General features: G+C 45.5%; 1 protein-coding gene across 1 annotated transcript; it reads right to left on the reverse strand.

Moving 5' to 3' along the window:
• Positions 1 to 874: 874 nt before the first annotated feature.
• On the reverse strand, positions 875 to 17,708 carry LOC311324643 (transmembrane protein 8B-like; the record flags this gene model as incomplete). The annotated part of the gene is made up of 10 exons (XM_084457161.1): positions 875 to 1,213; positions 4,032 to 4,148; positions 4,525 to 4,671; positions 6,355 to 6,533; positions 7,934 to 8,076; positions 9,352 to 9,475; positions 9,888 to 9,984; positions 10,631 to 11,046; positions 13,340 to 13,608; positions 17,674 to 17,708. The coding sequence occupies 10 exons, from the start codon at positions 17,706 to 17,708 to the stop codon at positions 875 to 877; spliced, it is 1,866 nt and encodes a 621-aa protein (XP_084313287.1).
• Positions 17,709 to 17,723: the final 15 nt, after the last annotated feature.

Below are 17,723 nucleotides of genomic sequence, written 5' to 3' on the forward strand. Positions count from 1 at the left end.
TCATCTTCATCATGAGGTCTGAGATAACCTGGCCTCCCTCGTCTTCATCATGAGGTCTGAGATAACCTGGCCTCCCTCGTCTTCATCATGAGGTCTGAGATAACCTGGCCTCCCTCGTCTTCATCATGAGGTCTGAGATAACCTGGCCTCCCTCATCTTCATCATGAGGTCTGAGATAACCTGTCCCTCGTCTTCATCATGAGGTCTGAGATAACCTGGCCTCCCTCATCTTCATCATGAGGTCTGAGATAACCTGGCCTCCCTCGTCTTCATAGGCAGATCCCTCTCGCCCAGCTAGGAGCAATCAACACATCACTTTAAATGCAATACATTGCAATCCATAAGACCTTAGTCACATATTCCACACATCTACAATTTATATTTTAACTTAGTGGTGCTGATTGAGCTTGATACATGTATTTTAAAAAAGAAGAACATTTTTGTGTCTCGGTGCAAAAGATATATTCAAAGAGAAATGAATGCCAGCCATGCCCTTTGTGTCCAAACACAGACTCACCCTGTCTCTCTGAGAGACCACCTAGTACAGTAGATAACTCACAGACCAGTGTTTACAGTTGACGTCAAGTAGCAGCAGTGTTTCAGCTTCCAAACCTGAAAAGTTCAGTTTTCACAAACAAAAGTGTCATACATATGCTCACACTTCATAAAAACACATTTCATATCGAGAGAATAATTACATTAGTATAAGATAAGAATAATGATTACAATAACATAAAAATCTCAAGTGTTTAGTCTACTTCCGTGTTGGTATTTACATCTCTGTTTCAAATTCTCTGGCTTTTTTCCATGTTAAAATTCCCAAGTGATCCAGTCCAAGGCAATGGAGAGTTAGTGAGGGGAGGGATGTGCACTATCAGCTGGTGCAGATGCTGTTGATGGAGATGATGGCCGGGTCCACCAGGCCCATCTCCTCGTGCTCGTTCACGCACAGCTGGTAGCCACATCCCCGGCCCCGGCGCTTCAGAGGCGTGACGCCGGCGTCGGGTTTGGCGCGGGGGGGCAGCAAGAAGCCCACGCTGCCCGCGATCAGCATGTGCCAGATGCTGTGGATGTAGAAGTAGTTGTCCTGCGTCTCCACGAAGGCGTAGAGGGCCACGGCCGAGGTGGCGATGACGGTCCCTGGGAACAGGTAGAACACCCAGCGCTTCCAGGTCGGGGGGTAGCATCGCCGCCGCCGGATGGTGCGCACGGTCTGAGGAACAGGCGGATAAAGAGCCAGAGTAAAGCTCTGAGCAGGAGACATACAGGGATGACACTGGCCAATGAGACGTCCTCGCAACATGTAAGCATTCCAACGTGTTGCTGTGTCAGAAACAACAATCTCAATTATGAGGAAATTAGAAAAAGAAGCATGTAAAAGTTTAAAGGCAAGGTGTGCAACTTAAGATAGGAAACACTGCCACCTGCAGGCTGCGAGGGTAAGTTCAGTCTGCTTGAGCAGTTGGGGAATGAATCTCAGCACAGCACGGTTTGAAGGTGTGGCCTCGCCTGTATGGGAGGAGCCTCCTAGCTGCATTTCTTAGGTCTTTTGTCATATTTGTTGTAGAAAATATTGTAGCAGAGCCAAACAGTGGTCTACAATCTTTTCACAGAGGAACTCATTGACTGATCTCTCAAGTTATCATATTTCAGTGCATATTAGACTACTATGTCACCTCATGGTCTCAATGAGGAATCTGACATTTTCCACTAGAAGCGCATTCAGTAAGTGGTCAAGCCTGCGCTCTTGAGCGTGGGTAGTGTGGTCAAGCCTGTGCTCTTGAGCGTGGGGAGTGTGGTCAAGCCTGTGCTCTTGAGCGTGGGTAGTGTGGTCAAGCCTGTGCTCTTGAGCGTGGGTAGTGGGTAGTGTGGTCAAGCCTGTGCTCTTGAGCGTGGGTAGTGTGGTCAAGCCTGTGCTCTTGAGCGTGGGTAGAGTGGTCAAGCCTGTGCTCTTGAGCGTGGGTAGTGTGGTCAAGCCTGTGCTCTTGAGCGTGGGTAGTGGGTAGTGGGGTCAAGCCTGTGCTCTTGAGCGTGGGTAGTGGGTAGTGTGGTCAAGCCTGTGCTCTTGAGCGTGGGTAGTGTGGTCAAGCCTGTGCTCTTGAGCGTGGGTAGAGTGGTCAAGCCTGTGCTCTTGAGCGTGGGTAGTGGGTAGTGTGGTCAAGCCTGTGCTCTTGAGCATGGGTAGTAAGTGGTCAAGCCTGTGCTCTTGAGCGTGGGTAGTTGTTCTCACTAATGACCCTTCAGGCTCCATCTCAATAGTGCACACAGCCTCACTTTAGAATACTTGATTTCATGCTGAAAAATAAAAATATCATAATATACTATATTTCAGAAGTGTGAAAAATATTACAAACAAAATTACTAACGTCTATCCATCTTCAGTATATGTTGTTATATACAGTAGATTCTTATATATGTTTGTACTTTCTCTAAGTTTCACGTGTTGGTATAACACATATTTGAGCTTGACATAGCAAATGACATTTCTCAGTATTTGATCCTGTATACAGTACAGTATGTGTATGAATGGTTACTCATGTTCAAATATCAAATCAAATAAGTTGATTGTATCAATAATGCAAATGTTGGTTTGAGTGCACATACAGTATATAACCTCCACTTCCCTCACTTGACTGCCTGCTTGATGAAGACCATCTTGGTCGAAACGTTGCAGCGAGAATATTCCAGTGTGCGCTATTTATTTCCTATTTATTATCAGCTTATCACCTAACTCCTCCTACTTACCCAGCTAACTCCCCCTACTTACCCTGCTGCTTACCCAGCTAACTCCCCCTACTTACCCAGCTAACTCCCCCTACTTACCCAGCTAACTCCCCCTACTTACCCAGCTAACTCCTCCTACTTACCCAGCTAACTCCCCCTACTTACCCAGCTAACTCCCACTACTTACCCAGCTAACTCCCCCTACTTACCCAGCTAACTCCCGCTGTTTCCCAGCTAACTCCCCCTACTTACCCAGCTAACTCCCCCTACTTACCCAGCTAACTCCTCCTACTTACCCAGCTAACTCCCCCTGTTTCCCAGCTAACTCCCCCTACTTACCCAGCTAACTCCCCCTACTTACCCAGCTAACTCCCCCTGCTTACCCTGCTAACTCCCCCTACTTACCCTGCTAACTCCCCCTACTTACCCAGCTAACTCCCCCTACTTACCCAGCTAACTCCTCCTACTTACCCAGCTAACTCCCCCTGCTTACCCAGCTAACTCCCCCTCCTTACCCAGCTAACTCCCCCTACTTACCCAGCTAACCCCCCCTACTTACCCAGCTAACTCCCCCTACTTACCCAGCTAACTCCCCCTACTTACCCAGCTAACTCCCCCTACTTACCCTGCTAACTCCCCCTACTTACCCAGCTAACTCCCCCTACTTACCCAGCTAACTCCCCCTACTTACCCTGCTAACTCCCCCTACTTACCCAGCTAACTCCCCCTACTTACCCAGCTAACTCCCCCTACTTACCCACCTAACTCCCCCTACTTACCCAGCTAACTCCCCCTACTTACCCAGCTAACTCCCCCTACTTACCCAGCTAACTCCTCCTACTTACCCTGCTAACTCCCCCTACTTACCCAGCTAACTCCCCCTACTTACCCAGCTAACTCCCCCTACTTACCCAGCTAACTCCCCCTACTTACCCAGCTAACTCCCCCTGCTTACCCAGCTAACTCCCCCTACTTACCCAGCTAACTCCCCCTACTTACCCAGCTAACTCCCCCTGCTTACCCTGCTAACTCCCCCTGCTTACCCAGCTAACTCCCCCTACTTACCCTGCTAACTCCCCCTACTTACCCAGCTAACTCCCCCTACTTACCCAGCTAACTCCCTCTACTTACCCACCTAACTCCCCCTACTTACCCAGCTAACTCCCCCTACTTACCCACCTAACTCCCCCTACTTACCCAGCTAACTCCTCCTACTTACCCAGCTAACTCCCCCTACTTACCCAGCTAACTCCCCCTACTTACCCTGCTAACTCCCCCTACTTACCCAGCTAACTCCCCCTACTTACCCAGGCTACAGCCATGATGCCCAGGGCGAACAGGCTGGGCCCCAGCAGGTTCCACAGGCCGTGTCGGTCCAGCTGCAGGGCCATGGAGAGAGACATGGCTCCCAGCAGGTACAGCACCTGGGGACACGTGGAACAGCAGTGACAGCTTATTAAAGGTCATGGGTCAGCAGTGACAGGTCATTAAAGGTCATGGGTCAGACGGCTAGGCTACCACAACAATAAATAAAGACTGGTATAGGCAGTGTTAGAGTATTAACCAGTGGTGTATAAAGTATCCAAAAAACATACTCGAGTACTACTTGAGTAAACATCTTAAAGTAACTCATAAATGTACTTAAGTGTCAAAAGTGAAACTCTTCAGGTAAATGTACTTAAAATAATAGTTCAGAATTTTGGACATTGATTTACTACAGGGCCATTATGTTGTTATTATTATTATTATTATTATTGTTATTATTATTATTATTAATTAAGGAGTGACGAGTGGCCGCACCTGTTTGATGATAGACTTGAGCCTGGCCATGGAGATGACGGTCACCCACACTGACATGAGGGAACCCAGGAAGTCACAGAACTGCAGAACGTCGTACTCCATGATGCAGAACACCACAATGCCCGGCTGGTCACACGCATGGTAGAACTGCAAGACATGAAAACACCGATCTGCTTTCAACCTATTAAAACAACACACCGATCTGCTTTCAACCTATTAAAACAACACACCCATCTGCTTTCAACCATTCAGCCCAATGGGTTAACCTTCAAAAAATCACAAGAGTTCCAGTGATAATAAAGCATTATGACCTGTGATAATAAAGCATTATGACCTGTGATAATAAAGCATGATGACCTGTGATAATAAAGCATTATGACCTGTGATAATAAAGCATTATGGCACGAGAAGCAGTGGGATGGCACGGATATCGCCACGGCTAGCGGGAGTGGTTAGACCCCGTTACACCCCGCTAGCCGTGGCGATATCCATGACATCCCACGGCTTCGAGTTCCATTATGCTTTTATACAACGGTTGCCACATTTATCCGTCAATATTTCAAAAAGAAAGACAATACGAACTTTAAATAAATGTATTTTTAATGGAACTATTTGTTAATCATTTGCAGATACTTCAGCTGGAAAAGGGAACGTTGCCAAGCAACGACAATGCTACAGCACATCTTTATAAACATTGATCTGGACGTTGCCACGGCTACTAATATGAGGTGGATTGATATTAAAAGATGTGCGAACATTCCATGTTAGCGTGGGGATATCGTGGTTATCGCCATGGCGTGGGGATATCATGGTTATCACCATGGCGTGGGGATATCGTGGTTATCACCATGGCGTGGGGATATCGTGGTTATCACCATGGCGTGGGGATATCGTGGTTATTATGTTAGCGTGAGGATATCGTGGTTATCACCATGGCGTGGGGATATCGTGGTTATCACCATGGCGTGGGGATATCGTGGTTATCACCACGGCTGGAATGCAAACTGACCAATAGAGACAATGGACCGGATCTATACCGTTGTATAAAGCACATTAAACACAAATAGAAACACTCAGAATAGAACAAATAGAGACACTCTAGAGGAACATTATGAGAGGAATGCACCATGTCCTCATTTACATGCTGGCTCTTCAACTGTTCAAATTTCACATTTTCTAAGGTTAACTATTTCACTTTTATGGTGCTCTCAAACATAAAGTTATTTCCTAAGTCGACTCTGGTGGTCTATCTGTGTATCTGTGTTTGAGTCACAGTGTGTATCTGTGTATCTGTGTTTGAGTCGCAGTGTGTATCTGTGTATCTGTGTTTGAGTCACAGTGTGTATCTGTGTATCTGTGTTTGAGTCGCAGTGTGTATCTGTGTATCTGTGTTTGAGTCACAGTGTGTATCTGTGTATCTGTGTTTGAGTCGCAGTGTGTATCTGTGTATCTGAGTTTGAGTCGCAGTGTGTATCTGTGTATCTGTGTTTGAGTCACAGTGTGTATCTGTGTTTGAGTCACAGTGTGTATCTGTGTTTGAGTCGCAGTGTGTATCTGTGTGTGAGTTGCTGCCGTACTCACGATGGAGAAGAACATGGTGAAGATGTACTCAGAAGAACATGGTGAAGATGTTCTCACGGTGGAGAAGAACATGGTGAAGATGTACTCACGGTAGAGAAGAACATGGTGAAGATGTACTCACGGTGGAGAAGAACATGGTGAAGATGTTCTCACGATGGAGAAGAACATGGTGAAGATGTACTCACGGTGGAGAAGAACATGGTGAAGATGTTCTCACGATGGAGAAGAACATGGTGAAGAGGTACTCACGGTGGAGAAGAACATGGTGAAGATGTAGACGGTGGCCTCCAGGAGGTAGTGGCTGCGGAGGGCGATGGCCACCGGGGGGAGGAACATCAGGTTGCTGAGACACAGCAGCAGCGTGGAGAGCAGCTGGAACCCGTAGGAGAAGGCGGACGAGTTGTCTGTGCAGCCCCAGCCGTCCCAGCCTGAGAGAGGGACACACGGATACACACTGATACACTCAACACACACATTAACACCTGGATACACACTGATACACTCAACACACACACATTAACACCTGGATACACACTGTAGATACACTCAACACACACACATTAACACCTGGATACACACTGATACACTCAACACACACATATTAACACCTGGATACACACTGATACACTCAACACACACACATTAACACCTGGATATACACTGTAGATACACTCAACACACACATTAACACCTGGATACACACTGTAGATACACTCAACACACAAACATTAACACCTGGATACACACTGATACACTCAACACACACACATTAACACCTGGATACACACTGATACACTCAACACACAAACATTAACACCTGGATATACACTGTAGATACACTCAACACACACACATTAACACCTGGATACACACTGATACACTCAACACACACACATTAACACCTGGATATACACTGTAGATACACTCAACACACACACATTAACACCTGGATACACACTGATACACTCAACACACACACATTAACACCTGGATATACACTGTAGATACAGACAGACATACCAATGCTCACTCAACTCAACTTCAATACTTCTCCCTACCATGTGGTCAGAGCGACAACGACAACGGCAGCAAAGTTTTAGAGGAGCGTTATATGAGTCAGTTTGTCTGTGTTATAGAGCCGTGTTGTGAGTCAGTTTGTCTGTGTTATAGAGCCGTGTTGTGAGTCAGTTTGTCTGTGTTATAGAGCCGTGTTGTGAGTCAGTTTGTCTGCGTTATAGAGCCGTGTTGTGAGTCAGTTTGTCTGTGTTATAGAGCCGTGTTGTGAGTCAGTTTGTCTGTGTTATAGAGCCGTGTTGTGAGTCAGTTTGTCTGTGTTATAGAGCCGTGTTGTGAGTCAGTTTGTCTGCGTTATAGAGCCGTGTTGTGAGTCAGTTTGTCTGTGTTATAGAGCCGTGTTGTGAGTCAGTTTGTCTGCGTTATAGACCCGTGTTGTGAGTCAGTTTGTCTGCGTTATAGAGCCGTGTTGTGAGTCAGTTTGTCTGTGTTATAGAGCCGTGTTGTGAGTCAGTTTGTCTGTGTTATAGAGCCGTGTTGTGAGTCAGTTTGTCTGTGTTATAGAGCCGTGTTGTGAGTCAGTTTGTCTGCGTTATAGACCCGTGTTGTGAGTCAGTTTGTCTGCGTTATAGAGCCGTGTTGTGAGTCAGTTTGTCTGTGTTATAGAGCCGTGTTGTGAGTCAGTTTGTCTGCGTTATAGAGCCGTGTTGTGAGTCAGTTTGTCTGTGTTATAGAGCCGTGTTGTGAGTCAGTTTGTCTGTGTTATAGAGCCGTGTTGTGAGTCAGTTTGTCTGTTATAGAGCCGTGTTGTCACCTGCTTTGCATTCGCAGGCAGCGTAGAGGTAGTTGTTGGTGCGCAGCAGCTTGCACTGTCCGTACATCCCACAGTCGTTCAGGCAGGGCGTGAGGTAGCAGCGCAGGTACACCTCCGCCGTCACGTTGAGGCACGGCTCCAGCCTGGGAACCACGGCACACAGACCACACACACACACACGCACGGCACACAGACCACACACACGCACACACACACACGCACGGCACACACGCACGGCACACAGACCACACACACGCACACACACACACGCACGGCACACAGACCACACACACGCACACACACACACGCACGGCACACAGACCACACACACGCCCACACCTGAGTAAACAGGCTTCTCAATATGGGCAAAGTACGGCACTGTTTCAGATACTGTGAGATGTGTTTTGCTTGATTCCCTTGATGTGCACAGAACAGTAGAAACTCTGAGATCAATTAAACCTTCATCACATATTATCGCTCATCTGAATGACAATGCCGTTTAAAAAGTTTAGAAAACATAAGATTGCATTAAAAACATAAAATTGCATTAAAAATGTATATATTGCTGGTTTTGTCATCAAAATTACTGGTTTAACTGCTAGGGTTTTATAATTCCAACAAGGCGTGAACAACAAATCAAGGAAACTAAAGCACCAATAAATACAGCTGCTAGGAGTTATTACTGGGGAGCAAGCTATTATGGCCAGCAACAACCAGTCAAAATCCAGTCGTGTGTGAAAAGGGTGAAAAGTGCTTGGATTAAAAAACTAAGATGGTCATAATTTCACACTATATGTCTATGAGGAGACAGTGCATTTTTTCAAACAATGGCATTTAATTGTCAAAAAGTACAAATTCCAAGCTATTTCCCATCAAAGGAGGCCATGTTTGTCCTGTTAGGAGGCTCTAGGCACGCGCTACTCCGGCAGGCTGAGGATGAGCGTCATGGCTGGGCCCTGGATCACACACGCTTTCACTTCAGGTCCCTAGTTTATCTTCTAGGAACGTTTTGGTGCGACCAGATTAAAGGGTGAGTGGCACCAGTGGGTAAAGTTGTTCTGGAGCCTGAAGCTGTAACTGGGAGGACTGGTTGATCAGTAATACCAGAGTAGTTTGGAGATGAGAGGTTAGCTGCTTGAGTAACAGAGAGAGTCAGAGCTCACTCACCCATGCTTGAGTAACAGACAGAGTCAGAGCTCACTCACCCATGCTTGAGTAACAGACAGAGTCAGAGCTCACTCACCCATGCTTGAGTAACAGACAGAGTCAGAGCTCACTCACCCATGCTTGAGTAACAGACAGAGTCTGGCTGAGTTGAAGGAGCAGCAGAGTTTACTCCCCCGTGCTTGAGTAACAGAGAGAAGGTTAGGGTCACTCACCCATGCTTGAGTAACAGAGAGAAGGTTAGGGTCACTCACCCATGCCTGGTGGCACAGAGAGACTGCAGACTGAGGTACCAGGTGCCCGTTTGTGGGTACGGGATCCTCAGCCTGGTGATGTTGGACGTGGTGTTCACAGACAGGAAGAACCCGATCCCTGACTCTGTTCACGCAGGAAGGACAGGAGGAAAAGACTAGGATTAGGATTTGCAATACACAAATCTAGACCACCAGTGGAAAACAAAGAAACCTTTTAATTTCATGTCTCCACAGGAAACCCTCAATTTAAATAATTTAGTAGACAATTTTATCCAAAGTGACTTACAATAAGTACATCTACAGTACTACCCAATCACAAACCAGAAGTGTTGTTCCTACCCTTCCCGTAATATCTGACATATTGTGTTTTCTGAAATGTTGTGTTTTGCACCTCCGGGCCACCGTAGACGTCCCCCCGAAATTCACGCTAACAGGAAGTCAGCGTGGAGTCGGGGTGGATAACCACTACCGTGCTCTTATCAAGAAACACGCGGAACACAGTGTACCAAACAGAGTGAGCCACAATCCCCACTTACCAGATTCACATTGTACGGAGGTATTGTCGTTTAGGGACACTGGCATTCTGTGGTTAAGGCAGCCGAACACGGTAATGTTCTCTCCTTTAACTGAAGACTGTGGGGGGACAAGCATATATTTATGTTATTAATATGTATAAAGGTTATTATATGTATCTATATTTCATCAGTTAGATACAGTACAGTGCTGTATGCAGTACACATCTAGTCAGTGGCACCTGGTGGCCACTTCCATTCTAACAAGGTCCCCTTTTCTGTTTAACACTAGAGTAAAAGAGTGGTTTAACACTAGAGTAAAGAGTGGTTGAACACTAGAGTAAAAGAGTGGTTTAACACTAGAGTAAAGAGTGGTTTAACACTAGAGTAAAAGAGTGGTTTAACACTAGAGTAAAAGAGTGGTTTAACACTAGAGTAAAAGAGTGGTTGATCACTAGAGTAAAAGAGTGGTTTAACACTATACTTGAATATGAATTAATGACTAATTTGACATAATTTATATGAACCATCGCATTGGCTAAGCAGGATCTTTCTCAGCTGCAATCTGCATTCCCTGCCTTAAAAAAGCATGTGTTGAGTTAAATTGGTATTGGTGTTCCCTGCTGATAAACCTGATAAACCTGATCACACAGGGATACACCTGACTTGGGCTCAGTCTCTCATCCGGAGCCTGTAAACAGTACTAGTTCCTGGGACTGTAGATAGATCTGCCTCCTTCCCAGAGCTCTGCTGATTGGTGGACTCACCATGTTGAGTTTGAGCTCCATGTTTAAGACCCCCCCGCTGTCCAGGACAGGCAGCAGGTTGATGGCGAACACGGCCGCCCTGTCCGGGGGGATGGAGATGTTGGGCCCAAAGAACACGTAGAAGTGCACAGAGAAGGTGTCCAGCTCGTTGCGCAGCGTGGGCCGGATGGGCCAGCACCGGCCGGCGTCGGAGGAGGGGCTGCTCTCAGAGGTCAGGATGGGCGTGGCGCTGCTCTCAGAGGTCAGGACGGGCGTGGCGTTGTGAGAGAGGAGGCTGGGAAGGCCGGCGGCCGGGGCGTCAGACAGGGAGAAGCCCATGGCAGCACCAAAGGACTGAGGCATGTTCAGAGACGCGCTGCTGGAGGAGCCCCGGGACACGCTGGAGGAGCCCCTGGACACGCTGGGCCTGGAGCAGTCTGGTACCACAGAAGAAGAACGGGACTCGTTTAGGGAGAGGAGGGTAGAGTGTAACAGCAGAGTGGTATGATGACTAGTTGTTTTAGATGGAGGCTAGGAGTGTAACAGCAGAGTGGTATGATGACTAGTTGTTTTAGATGGAAGGTAAAAGTGTCTAATAAACATTCAAACAAGTGTATTCTCTGTTCAAGACATTGTCATAGGAAATCTACATTTTGAATCCTGTGTGTTATACAGTGATGCAGGGTTAGGGTTAGGGTTATACAGTGATGCAGGGTTAGGGTTAGGGTTATACAGTGATGCAGGGTTAGGGTTAGGGTTAGGGTTATACAGGGATGCAGGGTTAGGGTTAGGGTTATACAGTGATGCAGGGTTAGGGTTAGGGTTAGGGTTATACAGTGATGCAGGGTTAGGGTTAGGGTTATACAGTGATGCAGGGTTAGGGTTAGGGTTATGCAGTGATGCAGGGTTAGGGTTAGGGTTATACAGTGATGCAGGGTTAGGGTTAGGGTTATGCAGTGATGCAGGGTTAGGGTTAGGGTTATACAGTGATGCAGCTGTCTCCTGTTTGTTTTCTCTGACCCTGCTTCCCCAGGCCTGAAAAGTTTGATGGCAGGAGTGTAACAGCAGAGTAACTACTTGTTGTTTTAGATGGAGGGGGGCAAACGGAAGGCGAGAGAACAAAGGGGATGAGAAGGTAAGGGTTAGGGTAAGGATGAGAAGGTAAGGGTTAGGGTTAGGGTTAGGATGAGAAGGTAAGGGTTAGGGTTAGGATGAGAGGGTAAGGGTTAGGGTTAGGGTTAGGGTTAGGGTTAGGGTAAGGATGAGAAGGTAAGGGTTAGGGTTAGGGTTAGGATGAGAAGGTAAGGGTTAGGGTTAGGATGAGAAGGTAAGGGTTAGGGTTAGGGTAAGGATGAGAAGGTAAGGGTTAGGGTTAGGGTTAGGATGAGAAGGTAAGGGTTAGGGTTAGGATGAGAGGGTAAGGGTTAGGGTTAGGATGAGAAGGTAAGGGTTAGGGTTAGGGTTAGGGTTAGGGTTAGGGTTAGGGTTAGGGTTAGGGTGAGAAGGTAAGGGTTAGGGTTAGGGTTAGGGTTAGGGTTAGGGTTAGGATGAGAAGGTAAGGGTTAGGGTTAGGGTTAGGGTGAGGGTGAGGGTGAGGGTTAGGGTAAGGGTTAGGATGAGAAGGTAAGGGTTAGGGTTAGGGTTAGGATGAGAAGGTAAGGGTTAGGGTTAGGGTTAGGATGAGAAGGTAAGGGTTAGGGTTAGGGTTAGGGTTAGGGTGAGAAGGTAAGGGTTAGGGTTAGGGTTAGGGTTAGGGTTAGGGTTAGGGTTAGGGTTAGGGTTAGGGTGAGAAGGTAAGGGTTAGGGTTAGGGTTAGGGTTAGGGTTAGGGTTAGGGTTAGGATGAGAAGGTAAGGGTTAGGGTTAGGGTTAGGGTTAGGGTGAGAAGGTAAGGGTTAGGGTTAGGGTTAGGGTGAGAAGGTAAGGGTTAGGGTTAGGGTTAGGGTAGGGTTAGGGTTAGGGTTAGGATGAGAAGGTAAGGGTTAGGGTTAGGGTTAGGGTTAGGGTTAGGGTTAGGGTGAGAAGGTAAGGGTTAGGGTTAGGGTTAGGGTTAGGGTTAGGGTTAGGGTTAGGGTGAGAAGGTAAGGGTTAGGGTTAGGGTTAGGGTTAGGGTTAGGATGAGAAGGTAAGGGTTAGGGTGAGGGTGAGGGTTAGGGTTAGGGTTAGGATGAGAGGGTAAGGGTTAGGGTTAGGGTTAGGGTTAGGGTTAGGGTTAGGGTTAGGGTGAGGGTGAGGGTTAGGGTAAGGGTTAGGATGAGAAGGTAAGGGTTAGGGTTCTCTGGGAATCTCAGTGAGTGGGGGCTCAGCCTTGACTGAGCTTGAGCAGCTTTGTAAAGAAGGACGGACAAACGGTTCAGTTTAGGTGCACAAAGCTGGTTGAGATCTAGTCCAGCTGGCCTCCGATAGGCTGATAGGCTTCAAGATGCCAACGCCTCTCACCCAATCACAGACTGATCACAGACTAGTGGGAGACACCAAAGACACTGAGGCAGTCTGTTCAGGGCAGTCTGAGGCAGTCTGTTCAGGGCAGTCTGTTCAGGGCAGTCTGAGGCAGTCTGTTCAGGGCAGTCTGTTCAGGGCAGTCTGAGGCAGTCTGTTCAGGGCAGTCTGAGGCAGTCTGTTCAGGGCAGTCTGTTCAGGGCAGTCTGAGGCAGTCTGTTCAGGGCAGTCTGCTTGGAGTGTTCGCTTCATACAACTATAAAAAAAATAGTTGTTGTTGACGTTCACTCACCTTTCACCTGCACCCCGATGCGGAAGAAGACGTTAGCGTTGCTGACGTATCTCTCCACCAGGATGTAGTACCACTGCTCCCAGACGGGCAGAGGGGTGTCCAGCTCACAGGGGCTCCACTCCCGACAGTCCAGGGCGCTGGAGTTGTGCACGGGGGGCGCCCTCGCCCTCAGCTTCAGCACCACGGGGCAGCTGTCACTGCTCTTACTCCTGGTGCTGCAGTTGACCAGCTGCACCTTCACCTTGGAGACGTGACTGGGGACGAACACTCTGCCAGAGGACAAAGAGAAAGACTGTCATTGTACAGAAGAGCTTCAAATCAAACTGTATTTGCATAGCGCAGTAGTTCACGCTTTACACAATGTGCTTTACAGAGAGCAACTGGGGGTTTGGACAGACAGTAGATCGTACCCCTACATTTTCGAGAGGGTTAGGGTTAGGGTTAGCTTCTCTTTCAGATCGTGCATAATCACACAGTCTTTTCCACTCCTTGCGGATGGTGGGTGAGTATCTTTCTTCATGTACACCTTCTTGTGGTCATCTCTTGTTGCATTCTTTAGCTTTCTGGTATTTTCAAGCACAAGCTTTGCTTCCCCTATGGTGTTTGTGACAATTTTCTCTTGTTGTTCTGTCAGACTTTGTATGCCACTGAGGGCTTTCTTCAACATTTCCAAGCATTCCTCTTCCCTGTCTTGGTGGATGTTCAGTATATCCAGCTCAGATCAGTCTCTTGACCAGCCAGCAGGGATGTTTGCACTTCTCAGCCTGTCTGCTGGTGTTCCCATGTTTTCTGTCACTCAAAACAATAGAATTACTCCAGGAATTTGTAGAATAGGCATATATATTTCAGACACCACTTGCAACTTCGAGATTGTAGGCTGATACCTGCAGTTATTTAAAATGTTTGGCTTGCTAGCTAGAGAGCAACACAAGCTGCTGCCATCTTAGCAGCGAAGCAGAAGTGAGGAAACAAGAGCCAAGAAACAAGGGGGGGCTTGAGATGAGGAAAAATTATCTTTTAAATACCATGTTGAGAATCTTGCCTCTAAGCTGCGCCAGAAGGTCGGCTTTCTGTATAGAAATCAATCTAACTTCCCTCGATTCTGTAGAAAAAGGGTTATTGAATCAATATTTTTATCTGTTCTTGATTATGGTGACGTAATTTATCGGCACGCTGCAGCCTCTACATAGAAACCTGTGGACTCTGTGAACCACTCTGCACTTAGATTCATTACAGAAGACAAGTATGATACACATCATTGTATTCTGTACAGTAAAGTTGGTTGGTCATCCCTAGCAGCTCGGCGTGACCATCACTGGTATCTGTATATCTTTAAGGCGGTTATCGGTAGACTACCCCCTTATACTGCCGCCCTGCTGGACTGGAACGTTCCTTCCTATCAGACTCGTTCCAGTAGCTGGCTTGTTTTTAAGGTCCCTCGTAGAGCTAACACAGAGCTGGGCAGGACAGCGTTCTCGTACGCTGCTCCAAAGTCTTTGGAATGACATTCAGACTCGGTTGAAGATAGAGGTTCTCCCTTCAATCACAGAGTTTAAAAACATGATCTCTGTCTTTGGTGATTAGGGGCCAGGCAGCGTAGCTGCCGGAACCCTATTGTATTTGCCTATATTATTATTATTATTATTATTATTATAATTATTATTATTCTCCATCTTCCACTGAAGTCTAACTTCCCATGGACAAAAAATCACCAAAATGTGCACATAGCTCCAGTACTATATCCAAAGTCCTCAACCTGCATTGTAGGTCAATAAACCTGAAGGTGGCGCTACAGCAACAGTCTAAAGTTTAAAACTTAAAAAAATCATAACAAATCAGCCATAGGTGCTATCACTGTAAAACCACCACGTGAATGTAGTCCCAAGTGAGACAAAACCTTCATACACTTTGACCTTGCAGGAATTTTGAAGTCCATCACTCTGATTTCTTCATAAACTGTAAAACCTATCAAACATATCTCCTCCCACATTTTTTGTTCAATTGACACCAAAATGAATATACTGTATCTACAGACTGTCCTTACCAAAGGATCCTCACAGATTTTTGAAATATAAAAAATTGAGCCCACAGCACATCAAAGAGTTTCACTGTTAACAGTTTTGTATACAGTTCCTATTAATTCTCGCCAAATCAATGTCTGATCATCCTCATAAAAAGTGACAACATTGGCCACATATCCAAGATGTAGTATGATTTTTTTCAGAATTTTATCTCAAAAATTGAATTTTTTAAAATATGTTTAATTCTGTCCTCTGAAACCAACACTTCATACAGAGAAAACTACGTTACCCACAATCCAACGCAAGCTCCACGAATCGGAGACATCGCTGTTGGCAACCCTACCCAACCCCCGCCGAGGATTACAATGACTAAATCGATTGATTGGCAACTGACTGAGTACACAGCTGCTGAAGTTAATGTTCAATTATGAAAAAAAAGCTAACAAAACCTGTAACCCACATTTTTCAATCAATTAACACTAAAGTTGCTACACCGGATCTTCAAACTGTCATTCACAAACTCATTGACCAGATTATTGAATTATCAAAATTGAGCTTACAATGCATCAAAATGTTTTACTTATTATTATTATTCTCCATCTTCCACTGAAGTCTAACTTCCTGTAGACAAAAAATCACCAACATTTGCACATAGCTCCAGTACTATACCCAAAGTCCTCAATCTGCATTGTAGGTCAATAAAGCTGAAGGTGGCGCTACAGCAACAGTCTAAAGTTTAAAACTTAAAAAAATCATAACAAATCAGCCATAGGTGCCATCACTGTAAAACAACCACATGAATGTAGTACCAAGTGAGACAAAACTTTCATACACTCTGACCTTGCAGGAATTTTGAAGTCCATCACTCTGATTTTTTCATAAACTGTAAAACCTATCAAACCTATCTCCTCCCACATCTTTTGTTCAATTGACACCAAAATTGATATACTGTATCTTCAGACGGTCCGTACCAAACGATCCTCACAGATTATTGAAATATGAACAATTGAGCCCACAGCACATCAAAAGGTTTTACTGTAAACAGTTCTGTATACAGTTCCTATTAATTCTCGCCAAATCAATGTCTGATCATCCTCATAAAAAGTGACAACATTGGCCACATATCCAAGATGTAGTGTGATTTATTTCAGAATTTTATCTCAAAAATTGAATTTTTAAAAATATGTTTAATTCTGTCCTCTGAAACCAACACTACATACAGAGAAAACTACATTACCCACAATCCAACGCAAGCTCCGGAGACATCGCTGTTGGCAACCCTACCCAGCCCCCGCCGAGGATTACAATGACTAAATCGATTGATTGGCAACTGACTGAGTACACAGCTGCTGAAGTTAATGGTCAATTATGAAGAAAAGCAGACAAAACCTGTAAAAATTAATAAACATATCTCATCCCACATTTTTCAATCAATTAACACCACACAACTTGCTCCACTGGATGTTCAGACTGTAATTCACAAACTCATTGACCAGATTGTTGAATTATCAAAATCGAGCTTACAATGCATCAAAATGTTTTACAAATGTTTTACGATACGATATGAATGTACAAAATTAACATTGGAATGTCAACTTTCTTGTTGTCCTCCTATTCGCTCGCTTATTGCTCCTAAACTTGTCGGAAATTGCCTGGCCCCGCCTCATCGCTGCGAAGCAGCTTTAATTGGAGTTGTAATTGTTTTATTTGATGTGTGATGTGATGTTTATTTGATGTGTGCATTGTTCACTCGGTGATGCTGTAAATGAGGTGCATGGACCTCAGTGTCCTTTCCAATTTAAATAAAGGTTTGAATGAATAGGGGGGTCAATGATATCATGATGATGAATGAATAGGGGGGTCAATGATATCATGATGATGTCCTTCTGTATATTCAGTGATTTTTTTTTTGTATCTTATCTTTATTGTAACTTTATTTTTTTTTAAAATGTAGTATTCAAAATAAACTGTCATTTTTTTGTCATGATTGTGATGTGATTATGAATAATGGGCAAAAAAATTACTTTTTTCGAAGGGGCACTGTATTGTCCTGAATGACATGAAACACCTTGTATGTCATTGACCCAGGGACATCTGGAAACACGCAGTGGGATGAGCTGGACTCTTCAATATGGATATTTGTGTGTAAATGGCACTTGAAGGAGTTCCTGTTCTCAACCCCTCTTTGAAGTCAGAATAGTTTTTCCACCCACAAAACCTTTTTTGTTTATGTAAGCAGGGAGTTCAACTTTTTTACAAAAGGGAGTGAGTTGTTTCATGTACTGTAGTGATGGGAAAGTAAAGGTGACTCACTTGTAAAGCACAGATCTGTTGTGGATGGGAATCATCTGGTCAATGAAAAA

This window comes from Borostomias antarcticus (assembly GCF_949987555.1).
Source record: "Borostomias antarcticus genome assembly, chromosome: 23".
In the NCBI taxonomy this organism is placed as follows: Eukaryota; Metazoa; Chordata; class Actinopteri; order Stomiiformes; family Stomiidae; genus Borostomias; species Borostomias antarcticus.